Source organism: Quercus suber, unplaced genomic scaffold, assembly GCF_002906115.3.
Source record: "Quercus suber isolate HL8 unplaced genomic scaffold, Cork oak 2.0 scaffold_150, whole genome shotgun sequence".
Classification (NCBI taxonomy): Eukaryota; Viridiplantae; Streptophyta; class Magnoliopsida; order Fagales; family Fagaceae; genus Quercus; species Quercus suber.
Window position 1 is genome coordinate 720,747 of NW_027069611.1, and position 24,868 is coordinate 745,614.

At 36.5% G+C, this 24,868-nt stretch overlaps 1 protein-coding gene and 1 long non-coding RNA gene across 2 annotated transcripts; both read right to left on the reverse strand.

Moving 5' to 3' along the window:
- Positions 1 to 14,240: 14,240 nt before the first annotated feature.
- Positions 14,241 to 14,765, reverse strand: LOC112037500 (uncharacterized). Its single transcript, XM_024070341.1, has 2 exons — positions 14,450 to 14,765; positions 14,241 to 14,383 (listed from the first exon to the last, which is right to left on the reverse strand). The coding sequence occupies exons 1-2, from the start codon at positions 14,763 to 14,765 to the stop codon at positions 14,241 to 14,243; spliced, it is 459 nt and encodes a 152-aa protein (XP_023926109.1).
- A 9,440-nt stretch (positions 14,766 to 24,205) lies between these two features.
- LOC136061131 (uncharacterized) lies at positions 24,206 to 24,862 on the reverse strand. The gene is made up of 2 exons (XR_010630358.1): positions 24,739 to 24,862; positions 24,206 to 24,649 (listed from the first exon to the last, which is right to left on the reverse strand). It is a non-coding gene; the product is annotated as an uncharacterized LOC136061131 (long non-coding RNA).
- Positions 24,863 to 24,868: the final 6 nt, after the last annotated feature.

Here is a 24,868-nt window from a genome sequence, read left to right on the forward strand (position 1 = left end):
ACTTTGTATTACTACGAATATTTTAATGAAGGGGTTGAATGTATAATAAAGTCTTGGGAAATAATTTATAGATAAGGCCTAGAGTGCAATTATATTCTTATAGTGGTATTGAATATAATTAATGGTAACTTTGGACTTGTCAAGAGTTGACGGAAAAGCCCAAGGCCCATTGGAGCTAGTGTCTTATTGGTCCCTTTGGTCCCATCTCAAGCCACAAACTAAAGCCCAATTGGGTAGGCCCAAAAGGCTAACCCAATTAGAAATCAGTCATTATTTAATAAGTGTTATTAAATAAAGAAACTATGTGAATGGTTTTAACGTACGTAAGATGAAAAGAAAAAGAAATCAGTTTTTCTCCACAAGGAGAAGGAGAAGGATTTTTCTTTGGGAATCTATGTACAAAAGACTGATTGAGAGACCACACATCTTGGGCACCATGTGGAATTGAGATGAAGATTGAAGGTATTCTCAAGTTTGATTTTGAAATTCACTGCACTAAGGTACGCTTTCTATTCTTTGATTCTAGTAATTCATGGTTACATGTTTATCTTTCATGATTGAAGTAGATCCGTGTTTTTGTTGCTTCCGTTGCGTGTGTTTTTTGTATGAAATACAAAAAATACAAAAACCCAACAATATCTTCATGCATTTTGTGCATCTTGCATTTATTTGTATGCATTGCTTTTTTTTTTTAATCTTACTTTTATGTTTTAGTTTTGTGTGAGTAAAAATTCAAAACCACATAAAAAGTGAAAAATTCAAAAAGTTTGATCATATATGTTTGAGCACATATCTCATGTGAGTTTGGCCTAGTACCTTCGTACTAATGACGTAGTGCATTTACGAGCTTAGCTTGTTATGTATGCACATCTATCTTTGAGGAAAAAATCTTGACATTTATTTGTAATTGTTGTAAATCGATCTTCAAACTTGTCATGAATGATTAGTCAATAGTCATGTTGATTTTGATACATGCGTAGACTTGTGCCTATATCTCTTCCCACTCTTTTATTTTATTTTTATTTTTTGCTTAAAGAGCTCAACCAATATAAATCTCAAAATGAAAAGAGATAATGAGCTGCAAAAGCCGTCGCACATACTAGTATTTGACTAGAAAAAAAGGAAAGTGACTTTTATGAAAAAGTATGATGCCCAAAAGCCAAAGGCTTGTTCATCAAATTGAAATATCAAAAATTTCAGGCATCAATCTCAAAAAGAGATGTAAAGATAAAAAATGATCAAATGTTGTGAATTGTAAAGAAGTTAAATGAAGTTATGTAATTGTTTTCTTGTGGGAGGTCATATATGTCCATTTCTATAATTGAGATAGACCACTTATCTTAGAACTAGTTGTGTATAACTTGATTGAATTGATCATTGAAACTTCACTCTAGATTAAGGATTATTCCACATTTGATACACACACAATACACATGCCTAATGTTTAATGAATGCCTTATTCATTTGTTTGATTATACTTATTTAAATGTGATGTGTGTGTGCTCAACTATATATGGATCAATCCAAAAATATTTTTGATCATTTTATATGTATTTAGATGTGATTTTTATCACTCTTTGTGTTCATGTTTAGTGCTTACATTTTTTTTCATTGTTTAAACATGTTTTGTGTTGAAAAATAGGTGTCAGAGTTTTTCGTGACTCACTCACTAGTTACAAAATTTTTCGCGACCCATCTCGCAACTTACCTGTCGTGAAACCCCAGTCGTGAGTTCATCCAGAAACTTTCGCGACTCACGAAATTCTCACGACTCGCTTAGTCACAAAACGCCCAGAAATAGCTTTTTAAAGAGCTTTTCGTGGGAAACTTGTTTTAAACCTCTCCCATCCTCTCTAAAACTCCTCTTTCAATATTTTTACATCAAAACTCAACCAATTTGAATGGTTTTTCATTCCATTAACATCTCTAAGGTAATTTTAAACTCTTTTCATTTGTTTTGGATCCTTGGATTATGTTTTGATGAGTTTTGTGCTCTTAGTTGGGATTTTAATTATAGGGGTTGGGAAAACTTATTTTTTGTCAAATTTTTGTATGGGATTGGTTTCTTTTGATGATTTTTCTTGGATGTTGGCCCCTTGTGGCAAAAAGAATATGAATTAAGGGTGAATTTCATGATGGTCATGCATTATTTCTCATTGTTATTCATGGTGTTCATGCTAGGTGTTTGATAAAATGCCTCTTAGGCATTTTTTCACTTGTTTGGACTTTGATGAGTATCAAACTTTGGAGTTTCTCCTATTTCCTCATTAGGAACATGTTTAGTTCATTGGTTGTGTATTTAACACACCTTACCCCACATGTGCATTTTTCATGCATTGCACATAGCCACCTCTTGCTCACACCTTTGCTACCCTTGTTATACATTAGTCTATACCTTGTTTCTTCATCCTAGCATGTCATGTTTACTTTGTGCTTTGTAGAATTTTTTTTTGTCTTTTGATTGAGTTTCATCTTCTCATTCCCTCATGCATCATTATCATTGTTCGTACCTTCATCTCTTGCTCTCATTTCTCCTTGACCCTTTGTCTATTCATGACAAAAAAAGGGAAGCGTATACTCTAGAGAGAATACCGGAGAGTTTTTGTCATTTCTATATGATTCTTGTGCACATTCTTAGAGGGAGAAAGTCTATTTCTCGCGCACATTTGTAGGGGGAGAGATTTTCCATAGGGAGATACATATATCAAGGGGGAGAAGACATTATGTTAATAAGAAAACTTTAACTTTGATTTATTTGTTTTCTTGTTTGCTTTATGGTGCTTTGAGTTATGTTTAGTATCTATGCTTTGTTGTTCTCATTGCATCATGTTTGAGTATTGGACGTGCATACATCCTTATGCTATTATGCCTCATTGAATGCATGTTCGGATAATCATTTGCTTTGCTATGTGATCATTGTAATCATTTCTATATGGCTGTTTTGGTGTATTATCAAGTTACTCACATGTTTCATATTATGTTTACTTGATCACAATTTACTTGTTACATTATACTTGTCCTTTTATTACTTACTTTACCTTGAGGGTCTAATGTGTTTTGTGCAAGTGTTTCAAGTTATAAGTATAAATGTTCCAAGTTCATCATAGCTCCTATGATTCATGATAGGGGGAGTGATATGATAGGGGGAGAAAGAAAGAAAGAACTTTGTGTTATATTAACTATGTTTTTGCTTTACTCATAGTTCTTGATTATGCTTAGCTATTTAAAATATTTCTATTTCTGTACCCATGCTTTGTAGCCTAGTACTTGTTGTTAAAGGTTATGCATTTTCTTTAAATACATCACTCTTGTGCCCTTATTGGATTTTTATCCTTTATGCAATTTCCTTACATTGTTGCATTAGTTGAGTGTTGGACATGCAAATGATATTTTGTAATTGAGCTTATTAGCTTGCATGTCCGGATGCTCATTCCTTGTGTGAATAAGCATTGTAGTCACTATTTATAGTGATTGTTCGTTTTTGGTCAAGTTATGGTCTATTGCTTGATTCCATTTTGCTTGATTGCATTATGCTTGCTCCATATGCATTACAAGTTTTTTGCAAACAATATATTGTGCTGTTGTTTTTCAGGAGATACTTGTTCTTATGTTTCAAGAGCCACATAGATTCTAGAGTTAGGTGTGAGTGAGTTTTGTTCAACTATTCCTAACTTACATGTTAAGTCTAGAGTTACTTTTAGGGTTTTGTCACGGAATAGTCAAAGGGGGAGATTGTAAGGTTGAATTTAATCAACCATTCTGTTGGCTTTATTTCATGCCAAATTTACTTGTATTTCAACATTTTGTAACCCTGGATTTAGGTGGGAATCATGTAAGGGTAGTGTGTGAGAGAGTGTGAAGAAAAGCTCAAGTTTATGCACTCAGTTGGCTCATGATTGGATCTCGCGGCTTGCAAGTCGTTGAAAGTAGCACACGTGTGGAGCATATAGAGGAGCTGAATAGTCATGCTAGCTAGAGCACTATAGGAGAAAAAGTCCAGATTGGCCATTCAATTAGCTCGTAGCTTGAACTCGCGACTCAGTCAAGTCGAGAGGCCAAGTCACCAGTCCACTCTGTTTTGGAAAAACTAACTCTTCGTATTCCATTCTCACTCTTGTATAAATACCTCTTATACCCATGGAATGTAGAGAGCTTCCAAAGAGAATTTTGAGAGAGAAACCCTAGAGAAAATAAGATTGACTCATCCACAATCTTCATCTTTGTTTCTTTAAATTCCTCTACTTTCACCTTCTCCATTGTTACATTCTTGAGAGCTACACTTAGCCAAATCCTTTTCTCACCTTACCCATATTTGTGAGAAGGCTTTTTGGTGCTAGGAAAATAGTTAGGAAGGGACCAATGGATATTGGTTGATGCTATGGGCTATAGCGGAATCTGGTATGTTAAAGAAGACAAAGGTTCGACGTAACTTCGTTGGAGCAAGAAGCTTAGAGGGCTTAGGTACACTGGATAGATTAGGCTTGGAAGGCCTTCTACTGTTCATTTATCCCAACTTCATTCTTTAGTGGATTATTGACCACTTGGAGGGCGGCGGAGAGGTTTTACGCTAAAAACTTCAGTTTCCTCTTCGATAACACATCGTTGTGTTCTCTTTGTGTTTGCATCTCTCTTCCCTTAATCTTTGCCATTTAATTTCTACTATGGGTGTGATTTTATTTGGTTTAAATTATGTTATAAATTCTGATTTAGCTTATTTACATTTTCCGCACGTACATTGTTTGTTAATAAGTTTGAGTTGGTAATTTGTAATTTTGGGGTCTAAACGTTCAAAGGTGTTTTACACACATTTTTAACATTCAGTTTTTAGCTATTTTTCTATTTTGGAGCTGCTAATTTTAAACTAAATCAACCTTAATTTAGGCTTTTACTATTTAGTACATTTTTTCAATATAAATTTTCCTATATTCAGTCATGTCTTATTAATAGCATGCACTCATTATAATGGAGGAATTATTGAATAAAAATCAGAAGAAAAAAAAAATGTGAGTTTTGCTTCTTCTTTTGGTTTTTTAAGAACTGTGAACTTGTCAGGGATTCTTTCTTGGGGAGTTCAGATTTTATACCTTTGGTTAGTGATTCAGTTATAATCATTAGTTCAAGATTTGTTACTACCTTTGGTTCACGTTTCATTTATGAACGTTGGGTTGGGGTTTTTATAAAAAAAATATGAATTTTAGCTTTCTTGGGCAAGTATTCCTATATTATTTGTTGGGTTTCAAAGCGTGTTGATGAAGTTGGCATCACTTTGTTAATGAAATCAAAAGAAAAAGAGACAAAACATTTTTTTTTGACATACGGCTTGGGCCTAACCCATGCATATGGTAAACAACATGCATACATAGAAGGGGTGCAACTTTGAAGAGTTGCGTGGGATTTGAATGTTAAAAGTCCCATAGTACTACTCGAAAAATGAGCAACGACAAGCTCACTGTCCAAGAGCATGGTTTGCCAATTGTCAAGCAAAAGGTGAGTGACTCATTATCCTAGAGTCACTGAAAAGAAAAACAAACTTGACCAATGGCCTCAATCATCAATTAAACAAACAAGGTGCTCTTACGAGCTAGAAGGGATACATATCTGTGGCGTTTGTTTGTGGCTCTTGTCTCAAACTTCTTGGTGTGCTGTTGTAGGCAACCAAAAATAAAACCTATACTCCTAAAAATACATATAGTGGTGTGAGTAAGGATTGTTTCCATAGAGTGTATCTGGCCTATTTTTATGCTACGTGAACAAGGATGGAGGGGGGGGGTCTTTTGAGTATAAGGCAAAGAATTTAAAAAAAAAACAACTAAGGACCAATTTAAATCAAAGTATCAAAATCAATCAAGAGAACAAAACTTGGTCTAAGTCAACATCCACCATTGGAATTTTACAACTGATCATCGATGCAAGTATATATCAATTCACACTTCGAATATTCACTGTTGGAACTATTTTCCTATCTCTTTTTAGTCACAGTTAATTATAAAACAAGCGATCCAATAAACTCCAACTACTAAACAACCAAAGACAAAGGCTAAAGCTTTAATCTAGTAGCAGAATTAGAGAGATCGATGAAGCTAAACAACACAAACACAAGCGGTTACATTTAATTTAGTCGAGCGTTCTTCCTTAGATCTAATAATTTCTGGTGCAGCAAATCATTAAATCTTGGTTGCTTCACAAATTAGAGGGATCAAACAATTACAAATTTGATATCTAACCTAGCAGTAGATTGCAATGAATAATAAACTAGTAAGCCTCCTAGTAATTAAACGAGACAATCATGAAAATAGGCACAGAAGAACATCCAATATTCAAAGAATAAATTGAACAATAGAAACAAATTAGATCTCACAGTTTTATTGATTCCGAGGCTTTAGTTTCCTTTGACCAAGTATAAAAGTTTATCCAAGTAAGGCCATAATGAAAACTCAAAGGAGAAGTTAGAGAAGAGGGGAGAGAGAGTGTGTGTCTAATCTGATTTCTCCTCCCCTCTTTTACACGTTAATTCTCCATTTCCCAAGCCTACAAAATCTCCCAAAAATATTCTAAATAATAATATCCAAATCTAACTAATTAAGGAAAAATATTAAAAATAAAACAAAGTCCTAATATAATTAGGAAAGTGGTGTTTTTCAGCTGGAATTTTCATGCACCAGATTTGGAAGCTTTCGAAAAAAAACCACATTAGATCCGCATATTAGAATTTCAAATGAAGGAACATTCTAGAACGTCAGCAGTGCAGATGCAGCAATTTCAAGCCCCATTTTGACCTTGATGCGACATGTATCTCTCAAAACTCAAAACATGAAAGTTGTAGATATGTTTCTTGGCATTCCATAGCATCTTGAATCATCTCAATTGGATCTCTAATGAGAGAGTTATTCCCAGGTTACAAAGCGATGTCAAAGCTGTCCAGAATCACCCAATTAACTTCGTTTTGCACTTAATGCCTCCATTTGCATCCTAAATCAAAATATAAGAATAAAGAGCACATTTAGGCACCAAATAAATATAAATGACTAAACATTAAGGGAGAAACATATAACAATTTGCATTCTCATCAAATTCCCCCACACTTAAATTTTGCTCTTCCTCGGGTAAAACTCAGATTCACTTTCCCAAAAACACCAAGGTTACAACACCATCAACAAAGAACAACCAAGTTCTTCAAAACTCGTAACATATCATGACCAAACATTCTTAAACAACTTATAATTACTTAGTAAGCATTTTCACTAGAAGATGGAGTAAATTAAATATGTAGACCCTCACGGAAATAAACACTCAACTCTCATGTGTTTAAAGGGTATGTGTTTCACTTAAATTCATTCCAATGGAAATGATCTACCATAGGCTTACGTATCTTCTCATTCTCCGCCACTGGGATCACATGCATAACATGAATCATAAGGACTTTTCAAGGGTTGTAACGGGGTTTAGGAACAAGGTGGAAAATATTTGAGAATGTAGCTCAAACACCATCAAAACTAGTGAAGCAAAAATGAATCAACTCAAGCTCGAATATATAAGACATGTAAAACCAATCACTCCATTTGGCAACTTTCACCTTTGTATATATCACGTATAAACATACCCCTTTCTTGGAATTTTAGGAGTAATTATGAACATAGACAGTTTGCATCATTAAAAACAATTTCCTCCATCACTTCCATTTTTTTTTTTCAGTATTACATTAACAATGGAACTCACAAATTGAGAATGAAGACATGTTCCATTTCACCAATCATAACCATACCACAAATCCAGGCACCCCCACACTTATTTCTTGCACACCTATACATATCATAATGATGAACAATGCTCCATTAGTTCTACAGTTTGGGTAAAGGCATTGTTTTTCGAGTTTAAAGCTTGTAGTGTGGGTTCACAATGAACGGAAAAAAAAAAAAAAACAAAAAAAAAAAAAAAAAAAAAAAACAATAAAGCTCAAAGGGGTTCGACAAAGGGAAAAATTAATTACAAGGTAGGCTATTTGGCTTATGTAGCTTATAACAAAAAGGGCCTTAATCATGTTCATGCATGCATGTGTCAATTGACATCAAAGAGAATCAAGGCAAGTTCTAGAGAAAAAAAATCTATGGAAGAATATCTCACATGAAAGAATAGTGAGACTAATATGGATGTGTCAGTCTAAAGGCTCTAAATCTCACCAGCTTTTGTCTACTAAATTTAGTCACTACCATTCTTCAGGAAAATAACTAGACCAATTAATTATAAGCTGGAAGATCACTTATTCAATCATGTTATAAAATTTTCAAGATTAATTGAATCTTGCTCATGACATACACAACCAAAAATCTTTGAAAACCACAAAAAGAAATAGCAATTTTTTTTTTCAAAAATACAAAATTAAAACACAACCTAAATCCCCTCCCTCACACTTAAAACTTACATTGTCCCCAATGTAAGGTGAAATGTGAAGAAAATGCAAAAATAACCAAAATATAAATGTGAAAATAAAAAGACTATGAAAAGAACTCCCTTTGGGTTGCCTCCAAAGCAATGCCTTTGTTTATTATTGTTGGCTCGACTCAATGCTTCCTTCTTCAATCAGTATAAATCTGATCCTCAAGGTCCAATTTTGCCACATTCTCTACTTGTAAACCTTCATAGAAAGGCTTAAGTCTATGGCCATTCACCTTGAACACTTTGAAAGTTGCTAAACTTTGAATTTCAACTGCACCATGAGGAAAAACATTAGTAACAACAAAAGGTCCAATCCAACGAGAATGCAACTTACCTAGAAACAAACGAAGCCATGAATGGTATAGAAGGACTTTTTAACCAACTTTAAACTCCTTCCTAGAGATCATCTTGTCATGAAAAGCCTTCTTCTTTTCCTTATAAATCTTTGCAATATCATAAGCATCATTGCAAATTTCCTCTAACTCTTGTAGTTGCAACTTCTTGTGTTCTCCACTTTCATCCATCTTCATGTTGAAACTCTTGATAGTCCAATAAGCCTTGTATTCTAACTTAACTGGAAGATGACATGGTTTTCCAAACACCAACCAATAAGGTGACATACCAATGGGCATCTTAAATGCAGTCCTATATGTCCACAAGGCATCATCCAAGCGTAATGAAAGCTCAAAAAAGTGTTGAAAACACAAGAGCAATTTAGACCCCCCAATTAAAATTACGGCTCGATAGATTTTACACTAACTTAATACTAAGTGCGGAATAGTGTAAATGCGAGATGATGAATAAATAAGCTACTCTAATCCATAAACTAAGTAACAGTAGTATAATGGAATATAAAAGAGTAGGGAGGAAGGATGCAAATACAGATAACACCGAGACGTGTTATCGAAGAGGAAATCGAAGAACTCGGCGAAAAACCTCTCCGCCGCCCTCCAGGCGAAAATCGATCCACTAGATAATCAATTGGGATACATGGGTTAGCAAGAGACCCTCCAAGCCTAATCTACCCGATGTACCTAAGACCTCCAAGCTCCTACTCCAATAAGGCTTCTCGGAAATGTGTCTTATCTTAGTTCTCCGGATCCCATAACAAGCTCCATGTTGCATCTGCCATCATCGGCTTCTTCCAATACTTCCCAGCAGCTCCAAAAAACTCTCTACACTCTGAATAGGTGTGGGTTGTGTTTGGGTACAAATCTCCTCTCAAAATATGATAATGGGAGAGGGGTGGAGAAGAGGCTACAGTGATTTCTCACTAAGGATGAGTAGCTCTCTCTCAAAAGATGGGTGTATATGTTTTAGAAAACCTCTCTAGGGTTTTTCTCTCTGAATAACCTTTCATACATTTGTGGGTAATGAGGGTATATATAGTATGGGTGAAGGGTAAGAAAGTCACTCTTAAAAAACCTCCAAGCAGAATGTTTCACGACTATCTCGCGAGAAGGCCTTACCCGCGAAACACTCACAAAAACGACAGTCTGGCATGACTCTTCAGCTTCTAGTCATGTGCTTCTCACATGGCTCTTTCGCGAGTTAACTTCTAGCGACACACCCGCGAGATCCACTGATCTTCAATAAAGCTTGAGTCTTCACCAACTTGATACTAAATCCAATACAATTAAATCTCACAAAATACAAGGAAATTAATTAAAGTAATTACAACACATTTTGTCATGGAATAAAGCCAATATAAAACATAGTTGTAAATCACAACTTTACAATCTCCCCCTTTAGCTATTCCGTGACAAAACGCCCTGTAACAGACTCTAGACTTAAACATGAGTTTGGGAACAATGGCAAAACTCACTCACACCTAATTCTAGAAGCTATGATGAACTTGGAACATGTATACCTGTAACTTGAAACACTTGCACAAAACACATTAGACCTTCAAGGTAAATCAGGTGATAAAAAGACAAGTATAATGCAACAAGTAAACTACGATCAAGCAAAATGGAATAAAGCAATAGACCAAGGCTTGAACAAACAAGCAATCACTATAACTAAGTGATCACAATGCTCATTCACACTTGGAATGAACATCCGGACATTCAAGTTGACAAACACAAGGCAATCACTTGAATGACCGACACTCAACCAATGCATAGTATATGAAGTATGTGCATCTAGTAAAAATCCATTTATGGCACAAGAGTGATGTACTAAAGTAAAATGTATGACATTAAACTTCAAGAACACAAGCATAAAGGCTGTATAAACAAGGTACTACATATGCATGGCACAAACCATAAAAGCCTACAACCTGCAAAGAAACAAACCCTAAAAGCTTACAAAAGCAACATGGGCACAAAAGTGTTCACCACTTGAACATGATGCAAAGCATAGATACTAAAAGTAACACAAAGCGTCATAAAGCAACGAGAAAACAAGCATAAAGTAAATCAAGATTTTCTAAAAAACAATGTCTTCTCCCCCTTGGTATATGCATCTCCCCTATGGCTTTCTCCCCCTACAAATGTGCACAAGGTAGAATTTCTCCCCCTAAGAGTGTGCACATGAGTCATATAGAAATGACGATACTCTCTCCCTTTTTGTCACGAATAGACAAATTAATCAAGAGGAAGGAGGGAAAGAAAAGAAGATATGAACAAGGGTAAAAGATGATGCATGAGGGGTGCAAGATGAATGAGAAAATGAAACTCAAACATAAGACAAAAACATTTTAAAACAATGCTACAAAGCATAAAGAACATGACATGCTAAGAATGATGGAACATGATGTAAACCTAGACATGACATGGACACAAGAACATGTTATATGTGCTAAAAGGTCTAAAAGAACTTAACTAGCTTGAGTGAAAGCAAAAACATGTCAAGTGTTAGAATGTGTGCAGCAAGGTGCAGCTATTATGCATGTGAGATGCATGACTAATGCATGAGCAAGGCACTCAAGGGGCAAAGTGTACAAAACATACCATCAAAGATCAAAACATGATAAACATGAATAATTATGGTGATCACCAAAGTTTGGTCCTCATCGGAGTCCAAAACAACGAGAAAATGTCATTTGAACATTTTATCAAACACTTAGAGTGCACACACTACACATGTATGATAAACAATGCAAGAACATATGAAAATTTTGCCTAAATACATGTTATTTTTGCCAAAAGGGGCCAAAATCCAAAGCAAATCATCATTTAAAACAAAGCCCAATCAAAAAGATTGACAGAAAATAAGTTTTCCAACTCCCATTTGAGAAAATCCCAACTATGAACATAAAACCCCCAAAAACGTAATCTAAGGATCAAAATCAATGAAAAGAGTTAAAGATTACCTTAGAAATGTTTATGGAATGAAAAATACTTGAATTTAGTTGGGTTTTGATGTAGAAACATTAAACCAGGGGTTTGGGAGAGGATGTGAGACGTTTAAAACAAATGACCCACGAATGCCCTTTAAAAAGCTGATCTGGAAATTTTCGCTCATATCTCGCTACTTAGAATCCCGCAAAAATTTCGCTGGTATCTCGTAGGTAAGCCTTACTCGCGAAACAGCCGCAAAACTCTCTGTCCAAAACTGGAAAACTTGAGAATTGGACCCTTTCATTTGTGACTGAACTTAAACATGAAATAAGTCACGAAAACACCCAGAAAACATGTTTTTCATACAAAAATAATTTGAAAACTTTGAAAAACATGGGTGATACGAATCACTTCCAAAGGCAAACAAAAAGAACAAAAATATTTTTGGTTTGATCCACATATGGTTGAGCACACACACATTACATTTGAACATGTACAATCACACAAATGAAATAGACATTCATTGAACAAAAATCTTGTGTGTTGTGTGTGAGGATCAAGTGTGGAATAGTCCTTAGACTAGAATGAAACTTTAATGATCAATTCAATCAAGTCATACATAACTAGCACTAAGACAAGTGAACTATCTCAATTACAAAAATGAGCATATATGACCTCCCACAAGAGAATGATTACAAAACTTAGAAGCTTTTCATTTGGCTTCTGTATAACTCATGACATTTGATCCTTTTTGGATAATACATCTCATTTTTGAGATTGGTGCTTGAAATTTTTGATATTTCAACATTTAGACTTAGCATTTGGCTTTTTGAGCACCGTACAAATTACATTAAAAGAGTTGCTTTCCCTTTTTCCTAGTCAAATACTAGTATGTGCGATAGGCTTTTGCAGCTCAATATCTCTTTTCATTTGGGGATTTACATTTGGTGAGCTATTTTTGCAAAAACATAAAAATAAAGTAGGAAGAGATATAGACACAAGTCTATGCAAGTATCAAGACCATCAAGACTATTGACCAATCATTCATGACAAGCTTGAAGATCTATTTACAACAATCACACATAGTTTTCAAGATTTCTTCCACAAAGATAAATGTGCATACAGAACAAGCTAAGCTCGTAAATGCATTACACCATTAGTACAAAGGTACTAGGCCAAACTCACATGTGAAATGTGCTCAAACATATACGATCAAACTTTTTGAATTTTTCACTTTTTATGTGGTTTTGAATTTTTTACACACACAAAACAAAGACATAAAAGTAAGATTAAAACAAAAGCAATGCATACAAATAAATGCAAAATGCACAAATGCATGAAGATATGACATTCAATGTATGAAGGGTCCTACAAAGATCGAAAGAATTAGATCAAGGACCAAAGGAGTAAAAACTCAACCATACGAATCCTTCCTTATCCAAACAGAATGATTGTTTGGAATGAGTGTCTCATGAGAAGTGAGACAAGGGTTGGAAGAATGAGAACCGGAGATGCACATAATCAAGGAGTTAAGAGCATTAAACACTTTCTTTAACAACATACTATTTTCAATTAAATCTGGTTTATCATTTTTAGCACAACTTCCAAGAAGCTCAAGTTTCTCTTTTCTTTTGATTCTTTTAAAAGCTTGAAANATTAATATTATAGATAAATAAATTATAAAAATTAATGAATTAAATATAATATTCAAAAGAAGGGGTCAGATTTTTTTTTTAATTTTTTTTTAAAGAAAAATATTAGTTATTCCATAAATACACTTAACATGCTAGGGTACGTATATGAAAACTAACAACCTTCAGGAGCTTTCCTTTCAAATCATTTTTCCCATTCCAAAGTCTCACCCACGTGACCTCCTCACTTTGCCATTACATTTATGACTTCTCTACTTAGATGCAACCATAGTAATCTCAAATCGCTCTTGGGTTAAGACCTCATTTTGGTGAAGTATAAAAGAACTAACACATCGTTAGTGAGGGAAGGGTGACTCGAATCCAAGAGTCAAGATACACTGCATAATGGAGTCTTGTTGACCTAAGGCCTCAATCACTAGGCCACCAATTGCATTGGTACGTTCATCTCTAATTGCTACTTTCGTTGGTAGTTTTCTAGGAAAGAGGCTACTCTAGACTATCAAAGGTCTTACATTCCAGAAAATACTTTTTTATGTCATAAAAATTTAAAGGATTTCATTCCCCATGCTAGAAGTTGTTTATACCTCATTTACCCTAGTCTTGAAGTTGTTTGTTTATATCTCATTAACCTCAATCTAGAAGTTGCTTATAACTCATATTCTGAATATGAGTTATAAGCAACTTCAAAAGTTATACTTCGGTCATTAAAAAAATAAATAAATATATAAAAAAGTTAGAACAAGGAAATGTTGAAAGTTCGTAAGAGGGAATAGGATATTTCAATTAAATTTCTTGAATTTCACTTATAATATTTTCTAAAAAATTTCATGACGTATCCTTGCATATTCTTTTTTGAGAATGAACAATGCACTTATATTAAAGGATCAGGAGGGGCTGAATCAGCCCGAATTACATCAAGGATGTCTGATGGTATATCTTCCATCCAGACATTTAAATTTTCTGTAAGAATTGCCCTTCTAGCCAGTGAATGGGCGGCTTTATTACCTATCCGACCTACATGATTAAAACAGATGCTAGAAAAAAAAGGGATCAAAGCTTTTACATCTTGTATCAAATTACCATGTAGAGCCAGAGAACAAGTATCACTCATGAGATCCTTGTAGACAATCTCCGAATCACCTTCCAAAACAATGTTATTAATTCCAATCTCAAGGGCAAATTCTGTCGCTTTTCTTGCTGCCAATGCTTCCACCTGCGAAATTGATGTGGGGAGTTGAACTTGCTGAGACATTGATGCCATGACCTCCCCTTCTGAGTTCCAGATGATAACACCTAAGCATGCTCTCCCTTGCTGTTCAAATACCGCTCCATCATAATTGACCTTGTAGTAACCTCTGTCCGGTGGCTTCCATCTTGTATGTTTCCTGTGCTGCATCTTTAGAGTTGCTGGACTAAGGCTTTGGAATTCCTTTTTTCTTTCCTTTGCTAGCGGTACAAGCTGATCCAGAAGGCACACATTCTCCCCAAACCGTATCTGATTTCTGCGATTCCACACAGCCTAGCTCATGAAGCCAAGTAATGCAGCGTCCTTCTCTTCCTCAAATGCATGACTGAAAATTTCTCTTACATTGCTCCCCTGCCTACCCGATATCCAAGACCACTCCGAGCTCCAAATCACCTACACATCAGAACAGAAAAATAAAGCATGTGAGCAATCCTCTTCCTCCGTCTTGCAGCGGTCACAAAGGCCATCAGGGACGATTTTCCTCCGCTGCAAATTTTTCCTGGTGGGCAAGGTTTCTCTGCAAGCACGCCAAACAAAATTCTTGACTTTGCTAGGGACTTCAAGACTCCAAACTTTTTTCCAAAAGGCAGAATCTTGAGCTGGTGCATGTGAATTTTCTGTTTGCTCCTGCAGAAATCTATAACCAGGTTTCACCGAATATTGACCTGATGGATTAAAAGGCCATATCAGTGTATCCGATTGGCTAGTTGAACTTAGTGGAATGGCTTTGATCACCTCTGCCTCAACCGGATTAAAAACATGATCTATAACCTCTCCTCTCCAACTCCTTGTGACTGGATTAATGAGTACTTCAACATTAGAATTTTCTTGACCCCACAGAACTGGAGTTTTAACTCTTGTTGCATTCCTTGATGGCAGCCAGTTATCCGCCCAAATTCTGATTTGCTTCCCATCTCCCACCCTCCATAATGCTCCCTTTTTTAAGACATCACGCCCTTTCAAGATACTTTTCCAGACATGTGAAGCAAATGGGGCTTCTTTAGCATCAAGGATAGTCCCATGTGGAAAGAACCTAGCCTTGAATACTCTATAAAAAAGCGAGCTATCATCATGCAACAACCTCCAAGCTAATTTGGCTAGCATAGCCTCATTAAACATCACCAGGTCTTTGAACCCCAATCCTCCGTTTGTTTTATGTTGGCACAAGTCATCCCATTTAATCCAATGCACTTTCCTTCTATCTCCCCTTTGTCCCCACCAAAACTTGCGAACAAGAGACTCAATTTCCTGGCACAACGTGGTTGGGAGTTTTAAGCAACTCATAGTGTAAGTGGGGATTGCTTGAATTACCGCTTTGATAAGAACTTCCCTTCCGGCTTAAGAAAGTAACTTCCCCTCCCACCCCTGTAATTTCTTCCATACTCTTTGCTTCAAATGATCAAAGCTAGCTCTCTTATTTCTACCCACCATTGCAGGTAACCCCAGATATGTCTCATATTGTCTCAAGGCCGAAACTCCAATTGCACTCATGATCTGATTTTGCATCTCAAGAGGTGTGGACTTGCTGAAAAATAGAGAAGTCTTATCTCTATTAAGCTTTTGCCCCGAAACTCGCTCATATGAAGAAAGTATTTCTAGCACCTTTTGACACTCCTGAGTAGTAGCCCTGCAAAACAAAAGGCTATCATCCGCAAAGAATAAATGTGTTAGTTTAGGACCATTTCGACAAATAGAGACACCTTGGATATCACCATCATCTGCTGCTTTTTTAATCATCCTATGAAGGCCCTCCGAGCAAAGCAAAAAGAGATAAGGAGACAATGGATCGCCTTGGCGGATACCTCGGCTTGGTTTGATATTCCCCATAGGTTCACCATTAATCAAGAGAGAATAGGTCACTGTAGATATACACTCCATTACTAACTCCACCCATTTATCATTAAAACCCATTTTTCTCATGACTTCCCTCAAGAAAGACCACTCAACCCGATCATAGGCCTTGCTCATATCTAATTTAAGAGCCATAAATCCATTCTTCCCCGAATTATGATTCTTCATATAGTGCAAGGTTTCAAAGGCTACCATGATGTTGTCAGTAATGAGGTGACCTTTGATGAAGGCACTTTGATGTTCGGAGATAAGGTAAGGAAGCACTCGTTTTAGTCTATTTGCAAGTACTTTTGAGAAAATCTTGTAAAGTACATTGCATAGACTAATGGGTCTGAACTCGGTTACTCTTTTCGGATTTTTTGTCTTGGGAATTAGAGTGATGAAAGCGTGGTTTAGGGGGGTAGGAATTGAGCCTGTATTCAAGTAGTGCAGAATGGAAGTAGTAACATCATTACCAACTAAATCCCAAAAGTTTTGATAGAAGAGTGGTGGCATTCCGTCAGGTCCAGGCGCCTTCAATGGTGCCATCTGTTTCAAGGCATTTTCAACTTCCCAAGCCTCAAAATCACTGCATAGGGAGGCATTCATATCCTCTGTCACGGACTGGGGAATAGATTCCAAGCCAGCCTCAATTGCATTCGGATTTGAGGATGTAAAAAGCTGCTGAAAATACTCAGTAAAAGTGGCAGAAATTTGATCTGTTTGAGTACACCATTCCTCATCACGATTCTTGATGCCTGAGATGGAGTTTCGCCGCTTCCTTTGTGTTGCTCGGCAATGAAAGAACCGAGTATTTCGATCCCCTTCTTTAAGATACAGAGCACATGACCGCTGCCTCCACATCCTTTCCTCCTTTTCCATTAAAGCATTAATCTCTTTTCTCAATTGTAGAAGCAAATCCGTGCCTCCACCTTGCACAGCCCTCCTCTCGGCTTGACTTAGTAGTTTTTTCTTCTTCTCCAACTCGTATTTTATATTTCCAAAGCATTCTTTACTCCAACGAGTTAACTCCCTGCTGCATGTATCTAACTTTCTAAGTACCTTCTTCTCTTCAACCACATCATAGTTGGCTTGCCAAATTCCTTCAACTAGTTCTCCACAACCCTTATCTGCCAGCCATATCTCTTCAAAATGAAAAACCTTCTGCTTTTTCTGAAAATCCAAGTCAGATAGTTCCACCCACAGAATTTTGTGATCCGAAGTAGTACTATCTATGTGGTGCACCCGCGAGCCAGGAAATTTTGAGAACCATTCGTAGGAAGCTACTGCCCTATCAAGCCATTCCCAAATGGAAACACCATTCCTATAATGCTTGCACCAAGTGTACGGCAAACCTTTGAAGCCCAAATCCATAAGTTTACATTCATCTAAGGCATCCCAGAAAATCTGCATCTGTGCATAAGGCCTTAGCCTTCCTCCCAATTTTTCTGACTGCTTAATAATCTCGTTAAAGTCCCCGGCACACAACCAGGGAAGCGAGCTCCGCCCATGTAAACTTCGTAATAAGTCCCAAGATTCTTGCCTCTTATGAGTTTCGGGTTCACCGTAAAATCCAGTAAACCGCCAAGGTTCCCCAGAATTTTTATTAATTGTGATATCAATATGATTCACGGATGAGGATTCAATCTCGATCTCTACATTGGATTTCCAGTAAAGCACAAGACCCCCACCATTATTCACTCTAGGAACAAAGAACTTTTTGTCAAACTGAATGCGATCCTTTACATAGTCTAGCCTTGCTTCATCTGCCAGTGTTTCGGCTAAGAACACGACAGAGGGTGCTTTTGCTTGTACCACTCTCACAAGCTCTTGAACTTCCAGGAGGTTCCCAAGCCCCCTGCAGTTCCAAACTAAGCAATTCATTGGGCCTGGCGGGGCGGGAAACCAGCCTCCGCCAACATCGGTGTACTTTCCTTGTCAACATAAGAGACCTGTAGCTTTTTACTTGGTGACTCACACTGATCAATAACCAGGCAAGAAGGGCGCTTTGAACCAGCCAGATCAAGCCTGGTGTCTATGGGAATTTCTGTGACACGTTGAAGTCTTTTCCACTTGGCTTGTGGTGGAATTTCAGAGACCACGTGTTGAGGAAAAGAGTTGTTAATATCATGATGGATATTATTACTTTCTTTGAGAGTCTGGGAACTGAGAGTGTGCTAAGGTGGCAGACTCGGATTTACCTCCAAAGAGCTTTTTAAATTTTCTAAATCAAAGAGTGGAGAGGCTTCCTTGTTTGGACTAGAATCAATATCAGCATTAATCAAGGGCTCCTCATAAATTCCCAAATCTTTGTCAATCTCTCTTAATTGCTGAGAGAATAAATCCCCTTTATTTCTGTGCTCCTGGAAATTAGGAAAAGATTTGCTTTGTTGATCTGAAGACATATAGGCTTCATGATCTCCGGGATTCACGGTAGCAGAGCCCTGATTTGAATTTTCCTTATTTGGCGCCATCTTTCCTGACTAAGGAATTGACGACGGAGGTTTCCACCCCTCTCTCCGCTAAACCTCCGTCGTGTTGAAATATTTTCCGGCCTATCCTCATAGTAACCTAAGACACAGACCACGGATTTCTTTGTTGCCCCCAACTGGTTTGCTCTGATCCAAGATCCGAACTGCTGTTGTTCAGGTTTTAACGACCCTTTACTTTGAATCCAAAAATCGCAGTCCCTGTCACCATGATCAAAACAACCACACCAATAGCATATGTTAGGTAAACGCTCATATCTGAAATTTACCCATACCTTTTCGCCACCCTCAAGCTTAATAATTCTGTCTCGGCACAAGGGTTGGAAAACATCTAGTGTAACTCTGACACGAACATAATTCCCACATTCGCACTCCGTAACTGTTGTGGATCGATCCACAATGCCTATTGAACCACAAATATCCTCTGCGACAGACTTATTTCTGAAACCAACGGGAATGTTGTGCACCTGAACCCAGAAGGAAGACTTATCCAGAGGCAAGTCACCAATGGGGGTAAGCCTATCATACTTCTGCAATACCACCAACGACTTATCAAAACTCCAAGGCTCACTGGATATTATTCGGTCAACATTTGCTTCGTTATCAAAAACAAATAGAACCCTGTGTTCGCCCTCATTGCTGACTGTGAAGCCGTTTTCCGCCCTCCATAGTGGTTTAAAGGTCCTTGCCACTGCATCAGTATTGAGGGCACGCCGAGTCAAAAATCTTGCTGCAATGATATGTTCCTTCAAGCAACGATCCTTAGTGATACTAATATCGTCCCCCTCTCGTTCAGACAGGGAGAGACAGTTCCAATGTTTTGTGAGATCGTCCATACTGATAGATAAGGAAGAAGGAATAAAACAGGAAGAGAGATAGAGTTGGATTGATAATGAGAAAGAGAAGAGGGAATGATAAGAAAATAGAAAAGGAGAACTGTATCCCAATCCCCAAAGAAAATACCACAAGCCCTACACGCAACACTGTCGCGAGAGGGGAAGAAGAGCCTTACAAGAAGGAACTTCAAATTCTATAGTCGAAGGGAGAAGGAGACCAAACTTCCTAAACGACAGAGAAACCCTATTACACGTATCCTTGCTTCTTAATTATATTCACATTGTCAAAGTCTCAACTCTCAATTATAATCTATGTTTTTAAAACCGGATTTCCTGAAGTATTCGTACTTCTTAATTATATTTCTGAACAACATGGCCTATTGTCTCCCATTGAATAACTTATACACCAATCGGTCAAGCTATTTATTTTTCAATCAATTCTCTCCCATACTCTGCCAAATGCATCTCACCACCCCACCCTCATTTTCATCACTTTCCATTTCTGATACTACAGTAATTAGTAACTACATGGAGAAACAATAATTTATTTATGTTTTGTTGTGCTTTAATTTTTTCTAAATACTTTATAAAACTTTTTCAAAAAAAGTATTTTATAAAAGGGGGGTTTCATTTAACTCAACTGATAAAATCTCTTATAATTGAATAAGAGATCTGAGATTCAATTCCTGCTTATACCAAAAACCGATTGGTATCTTAGTTTAATAATAAAGAGTACAACCATTAGAAGTGGATGTCATAGGTTAAAACTCTATATTAGAAAAAAAAAATGTAAATTCCATTAAACTCCCCTAAAGTTTGGGCAAATACCACTTAGGTCCAAAACATTTTTAAATTAACCAATAAGGTCCCTAAAAGACAGCTTAATCCCTAACACCCTTAACACCGTAACCCCTTCGTTACTCATTTTTCTTTCTCTCACTCAGACTTGTCTCTTCTCTCTCGTCCCACTCATTCTCTCTCAAATCTCCCTTCTCTATCTTTTCTTTCTTGTCCCTCTCTCTCTCTCTCTCTCTCCAATTTGACCCACTCTATCTCACGGATGTTCATCAGTCGAATCGTTAGGTACCACTGAATCGTTGTGGGCAATTTTCCTTTGGCTGGCATTGATCAAGATAGCCTGAGGTCGGTTTTTTAGCATATACAATGGTGGTTTTCATCTAAATGTTTGTCGGTGCTCCGATCTTTAATAGGAAAAAGAGAATATCAACCACACAAGCATGTAAAAATGAAGAAGATCTCAATATTATGAACCAAATCAGAGCCAACACAAGCCAAATTTGGGTTAAAAATCGTTAGATCTAGGTTCAAATTGAAGCTAACTTGAAAAAAAATCTAGGCAAATCTTGATTCGAAAGCTTTCATATCTGGGTTCGAATCAATTGAATCGGCTAGAGCCACTTCTAATATGGGTGGATTTGCAATGTGGGTGGTTGTGGCTTCTAATGTGGTGGTTGGTTTGCTAATTTTTTGGATGAGTTTTGTTGTAAGACTTGGGTTTAGTTGTGGGTTTAGCTAGGATTTGTTTGAATTTTTTGGATTTGAGTTTTATTGTTGTGGGTTTGGCTGGGATTTTATTTTATTTTAATTTTTTGGATTTGAGTTCTGTGGTAAGATTTAGGTTTTGTTGTTATGGCTTTGGTTGGGATTGGGTATGGGTAAAATTGGAGCAGATTTAAGGTTAGAGAGCGATATAAGTGAAGAGTGGTATGAAAGAGGGAGAGGAACGAGAGAGAAAAGGCTAGAGAGAGTTAGAGAATGAGTAGAACGAGAGAAAAGAGACAAATCTAATTGAGGAAAAGAAAAATGAGTAATGGAGGGGTTACGGTGTTAAGGATTAAGTTGTCTTTTAGGAATCTAATTGGTTAATTTTGAAATATTTTGGACTTGAGTGGTATTTGCCCAAACTTCAGGGGAGGTTAATGGAATTTACCCAAAAAAAATAAGTACTTTATAAAAGTTGTGGCAACTGATACTTTTTACAAATTTAATCCACTTATTTCTATATAATTAATTTATAAAGTAATAATAATGCCACCAATGTCGACATTTGATCCCAAACCGAACCCTAGTGAATCTTGAGTTTGGAGGGATAAGTGGATCCACAAATAATAGGATTTTTCACGTGTAATTTTCTACCTAATGTCTAGTTTATCTTGTTACCAACCTAGCATAGCATATAAGGTTGTGTTCTATCCCAAATTGGGTAACAAAGTTTTGAAGAATGATTGAAGTAGGTTTGAGCGTTCATTTACTAATGGTAAAGATATGAGGCTTTCCATAACATCCTTTTAACAAAGTTAAAATATTTTAGTTATCCTTGAACTTTAACGATTCAAAAGACAATTTATTGATTAAATAATAATAATAATAAATATGCACACTAAAGTATGAAGGGGTCAATTGGCAATTGCTTAGCAACACCATTTTCCTATCAGTTTGGTGTTTTTATTGTAAATTGATCAAAAATGAGATAAATAGCATTGGTATATTATTGGACTTACATTGTACTTGAACTTGAAGAATCATGGGCTGGGCTTGTAGTCTCAAGTTGCAACGGAAGAGTTAGGTTGAGCCTCAAACGTGCCAGGCAACTTTACTAATGGCTCGGCCACAATGCGTGGTTAGGTTTTAGCTAGACCATTTGAACATAAGGTCTGATTCGTGGGTGGTTGGGCTTGAGTGTGAGGGGTTTAGATGAGAGAGGTTGGAGGAGTTTTGTTGAGAAGGATATATGGGTAAGGTTTCAGAGATTGGGTTTTAGTGTGGGCTTGGTTGGTTGGGTGAGAGTTGAGTGGTCTTGTGGCCATTTAGTTCATCGTTGTGTGATTGGGTCTAACTGCTATTTTGTGGTGAGTTAATTACAACTTATATACATGTGATTTGACCGAAATTTAAATTGCTTACTTGTGATTTGAAATTTGACACTTTACTCATTTAAGATTAGCTCAGTTAGGCTTTCGTAACCCACTTCTATTAAAAATGAAACTAAATATGTATTTTTACTCTCGTTTATGTTTCTCTCCCCTCAAAACTAGTATATACAACTAAAAAGTAGTTTGGATTTTATTTTTTTGTGTGGTTTTTGAGAAGTATCCCTCAAGGAATCCTTTATGACTAAAATTTTATCAAGCATCCAACTTCGAGAAGAAAACATTCAAATTTAGTTTTCCTAAATCGAATCTTAAACTGATTTTAATCCCAAGTCCAAATTCAAAAGATATTTTAAAAAAAGAAACCTAGTCGGTTCATCAAACTCTCCAACACCAAATCGACTTAGGATTCCTATTTCCAAACTCCCAAGTCCACTAGCCCTTACTCCTTTGATTAGCTTTCAATCGCAAAAATATTCTGAGTCTAGGAACAATTAGAAGCAATTAGATGAGCGAGAAACAAGTTAGAAAGATAAATTTGTAGGAGAATCTTAAGAACATGGAATGGCCTCTCTGCGCCAATGGTTGCGGCTTTTATGGATCTGTGGAGACATAAAACCTGTGTTAGATTTTCAAAGGGAAGAACTCCCCAAGACAGCCAAAGAAGACAAGGAACCCCAACAAGTTTTAATGAAGATGGATCTTTCACCATGTGCTAATGGTTGCGGTTTCTTTGGAATGGTAGACACAAGGAACATGTGCTCAAAGTGCTACAATGACTCTCTTAAAGGAGAACTTGCAGACAAAGTTATAGAGAGAAGCTTCTACAGCGGCTGTGGTAATGTTTGTTATTAATTTTTACAAAACTTTCACTTTTTTATCTTTTTTTATTTATTTATTATTATTTATGTTTTTTACATTTTGAAAAGAGAGAAACATAAAATAGAGCAAAAATATAAATTTAGCTCTATTTTTAATAAAGGTAGGTTAGGAAACTTCAAGTGAGTTAATCTTATACGAGTAAAGTGTCAAATTTCAAACTAGGAGTAGATAACTTTGGCCAAACCATACAAGTGGAAAGTTGTAATTGACACTAAAATTTCAAACTTATCTTCAGCCAACATGACTCGGACTACACCTCTGATCAGTAGCCTTTATTAGCATTCTTTCTGGTCATGTGCCGCAATCATCTCCATCTACAGTTTTTCAAACCACACTCATGATCAGTAGACCCCACTGTATGATCAGCACCATGCTTCGCATTTGGGATTGACATTTATTGGCTTTCTTTCTTGTCAAGTGTCTCAGTTTGAGGCTTCAGAATTCTGCAAAACGATGCTGGAAAAGGTGCCTTAAGTGAGGATTCTAAAGCTAGTAACAATTTTAACAGTATATTGAAAGTTGTGACTCTACAATTATGACATTTTTTGAAAGTTTTAACTCTTCAATTATGACCTTTTAATGGTGCTCTTTCATTGTGTCTTCGTTGTCCATTTTTAAAATCATATTCAATTTTTTGTTTGTGCAGAATATTTGAACACTCATAATAAATTCTGAAATTCTATAGAATTGTTATATGTAGAATTCAAACTTTGTTATATCTGAACTTTGAAAAGAGAGTACGGTTTGCATCCTTAAAGATGCTAAACAAAGGGAATGCTATCTCAAGCACTTTCTTCCTATCTAGCATAAACTTTTGTAATAGTGATATTGCAACTGGAGGACTTTATCTGGCCCGGTTGAGCAGGCTTTTCATTTGAAGCAATCTGCCTTACGGTGAATGCAGGTTGTTTTGGAGTGGGCAGATCCAGAATCTCACTATTAAGCATTGAAATTATAGTCGACACAGTTGGCCTGTCTCTTGCCAATTCTTGCACACACAGCAGTCCCACATGTATGCATCTCAACATCTCCATTTGAAAGCAAGGATCCCATATTGTTGGGTCTACCAAAGCCATTATGTTGTCATCGTTCCACAATTTCCATGCCTGAAAGATGACAAGTGTGAAAGACAAAAATTTAACATACTGATTAGCTGAGCTTTAAAGAAAAAGGATAATGAGTCAGATGGACCTACAAATCCTACAAGGCTCAAGTAGTACTGCTGATCATCATAAAAGCAAGTGGTTTTTCTCCCACTAACAATCTCAAGTAACAACACACCAAAGCTAAAAACGTCTGATTTCTCTGAGAAAAAGCCTTGCATT